At 50.0% G+C, this 3,358-nt stretch overlaps 1 protein-coding gene across 1 annotated transcript in view; it reads right to left on the bottom strand.

Moving 5' to 3' along the window:
* LOC104274404 (plexin-A2-like) overlaps positions 1-3,080 on the bottom strand; it is a gene marked incomplete at its 5' end in the record, with an annotated part of 56,120 nt that extends 53,040 nt beyond the window's left edge. Inside the window, one exon of the mRNA XM_009870020.1 lies at positions 2,946-3,080. Within this exon, the coding sequence (XP_009868322.1) occupies positions 2,946-3,080 (135 nt within the window). The remainder of the gene's footprint in view (positions 1-2,945) is intronic.
* Between the last annotated feature and the right edge of the window lie 278 nt (positions 3,081-3,358).

The raw sequence follows: 3,358 nt of genomic DNA, 5'->3' as shown, positions 1-3,358 counted from the left end.
CGTAGCTCCGCCGAGGCAGCACGTCTCCACCTCGGCAGCACCCAGCGCTACCCCAGGCTCACTCAGCCCATGGGCAGAAGCGGTGTTTGCTTGCTAAAGCAATGCTGGGAAGCAAATTTCTGCTTTAAATAGGGTCAGAATAATTTCTCTTTTGCTGTAAGAGCTGTTCGAAACCAGGTGCAGTGGGAACAGAGCCTGTAAAAGCTCCTAATAAGCACCTTTAAATCACGCGGTTAAAGAAGTCAGAATAAGTGGCTGGAAGCAAAGTTTCTTTATCCCCGTCTCCCCCGGCCTGGGCTACGCAACTGTTGCTTCTGTGCTTTGTGGGAGTGAAATCAAATGTCAAATATTCTGCTTTGGAAGAAGTTGGCAATGAAACATGAAAAGCTCACGGGGAGCTCAAAAGGATTGCGGATAAATTGGAGCGCGGCGCAGACAGGGCTGGGACGGGAGCCAGGGGAGTGGGGAAGGGCTGTGCCTACAACCACAGCTCCAGATTTTAGGATGAAGCGACTGCTTTCCCCAGCGCGTTTCAGCATCAAGCTGATCCTAGCTGCCGCTTGCACAGAAGGGAGATGGGCTTCATACCAAAACGTTACATCTACTCTTTGTTGGGAAGCGCCCACACCTCTCGGTTTCTCGAGCAGAAGCGCCGCGTCTCGTCGCTGCTCCACGCTAACGGCGAGAGCTCAGGACCTGCTGCCCACCGGCGCTGGGGAGCACACGCTTCTTGGCTGAACTCCACCGAAAAAAACACAAATCCATCCCATCTTTTTGAGAGATGTTTTGACACAGGCACGTATCCTGTTTCTTCCTCAGCAGATATTTCAAATCGCAGGCTCTGGACAATCCTCCCCCAATACGTTAACATGCAGTGGATCAGCGCTGAGAACAGCTGCTCTCTGTGGCGTTTTACTGTGGCAGGATTTCACTCTGTTCCAGATTTCAAGACTTCAGAAGACATTTTTACTGTATATTCTCGGTACTTCTGAGGGCACTTCCCACCATTTACAGCCTCAGCCCTCTGAAGCTGGTGGACCTTTCTCCTCCTCTTGGTAGTGACCCCTTTTCAATCACCGGGCTCCTTTCTATAGCACTCCGGAAAAAAATACATTCTCCCTTCCACTTTGCTGAACTATCAGATTGCCAGGATTAGGGCAGTGGGGTCACAGGAGCTGACAAAATCCATATGTAACAGCACGCCAGGACTTCTGGACCCAAAGCACGCACCTCTGCAAGGGCAAAAGGCAAAGCCTACAGCGAGAGCTGGAAGGAATGACGGACGGCATCCCCCCGCTCCTGGAGCCTCCCCCCAAGGCAACAGCTTTGCCAGAGCCGTGGCTGGAAATGGAATTAACGTCACAGGAATATTCTATTATTTGTTAATTCTCTTCACATCTTTTTTGTTTCACAATTAAGCAAATTAGCACTTTGATGAATATTAAGATGCTCTCGCCTCATAAAAGATGAGCTGGAGGCATTCCCACCGGATTTTCCTCCTAAGGAAAACAGTTCCTCAACTATTTGAGATACATGCTGGATCCCCTCCTCCCTGGCGAGAGCACGAGGAGCACACTGCTCCTGGAGAAAATGACCACAGCATTAGCATTTTAATAAAATAATTCAATTTCAAAGTTTGCTTAGATCCTCAACACTAACGTCCAAGTCCAAGCTGGAATGGGATCCTAGATTTGTGGCCGTTCATGGCAGTTTCTAGCAGTGAGTTGCTCTAATAAGCATATAATGCTTCTTTAACCACAGGGAATCATTCAGTTAAGTCTTTTAGCAGAGAGAAGACTTAGCACTCTTATAAAGTATTTATTTCCTCACTTTAAATAACTTTATAACCGAGCTAAGCGTTTGCCAATTTTTCTTGTTTTGTTACAGGTTAGCAAAACACTTTTGCTGGCGTTGGGAGAGCTGTAAGCTCCCAAGTGTGAGGCGAGCTGCTACGATAGCTGCTCGCTTTCTACCTCCATCAGCAGGTCCCACTGATACCCCTCTGAAGCATCTCCCTGGCAGCAGGTGGGAGGGAGGACAGGTCTTTGTTTACCAGCAGTCAGGGAAAGCTGTTAGTGACCAGAGGGTTAGCTCAACACAGAACAATTTAATAGCATCCAGACATCTTCAGATGCAACCTTTCTCCTGTCTCCACCACCCACAAAGCACCAGCTCTATTAATCTGAATCACACAGTCGTGAGTAATAGCCAATAAAATGCTCAACACAGTCAGTGAACCCAGAAGTCTGGCTTAATGGTGGAGACTTTGCGTGTTTGCTTGTCTCGGAGAAGAACAGAAGGTCCCAGACTATTTATGTTGCGCCGGCTCCGCTAAGCCACTGACTCCCATGGACCGCCGGCCATAAATTCCCATCACAACCACTTCGGTCGCGTTTTTTTTGGTCCAGGGTGGGCACCACCTCCAGAGTTGGCACGGCAACAGAGGGCACAGCGCAGACTACGCGTTAACACTGCTCACAGAGCACAAACCTTCTCCATGGTGGGTCCCACCTCTGTGCATGGGCAGCACTCGCTCGCAGCCACTTAAAATACTTAAAATAAATAAATAAATGAACCGAGCCATCATAAAGGATGCTCAAAGCTATGCAAAAAAACCCACAGCCTGCCAGCCTCGCTGCAGGGTGAGAATCCGTATTGCTGGTGGCTCAGGATCTCTTTATCTAGGCAGGGATGGTGCAGAGCCCCAACCAGCATCTCCTCTGCAGCAGCTCTTGGCTTCCAACACCTGCAGACAGCGAACTGGGCACGACTCTCCCCGCTCCGTGCACTGATGACAATCTCTGGGTAGAGGCAGATAAAACCATATCCCATCTACCCGTACTGACGCCGGCACCACGAGATCCTGGCACACAACCTCAGCTCCAACGACAGACTCCTGAGGGAGGGAAGCCGCAGCCCCGGACGTACGGAAGCAGATGCCTCACCTGTCGCTCTGACATGACGTACAGATACTTCTGATCGATGGAGAAGGCCATGTCTCGAAGGACTGGGCTCCCGTCCTTGAAAACTGTCACCATTTCATACTGAATTCCACCATGGGGAGGACCATCTGCTCGGATCTGGAAGAAGCACAAACAGATTACAGGTGATTTCATAGCAGCCAAATGCCAGTTTTATTTTGGGGCCGGGGGGGGCTGTGAGGGGAGGAGGGCGAGGTAGGAAAAAGAATCTAACTCAAAATCTCAGCTTGCAACCTGGAGACAGAGCAAAGGGCTCGCAAGCAACATGTGGGCGCAGGAGCGAAAGCAAAGGCCGCCCCACCACCAAAGTTGCTGTGTTTTTCCCAATCCATGAGGAATAACAAGGAAGTTTTGCGGTCGCAAGGGCAACACACTGA

The sequence above is a fragment of the Apaloderma vittatum genome, unplaced genomic scaffold (genome assembly GCF_000703405.1).
Source record: "Apaloderma vittatum isolate BGI_N311 unplaced genomic scaffold, ASM70340v1 scaffold13735, whole genome shotgun sequence".
Classification (NCBI taxonomy): Eukaryota; Metazoa; Chordata; class Aves; order Trogoniformes; family Trogonidae; genus Apaloderma; species Apaloderma vittatum.
Note: the sequence above shows the minus strand (reverse complement) of the source record. Positions and strands in the feature narration are given on the sequence as shown.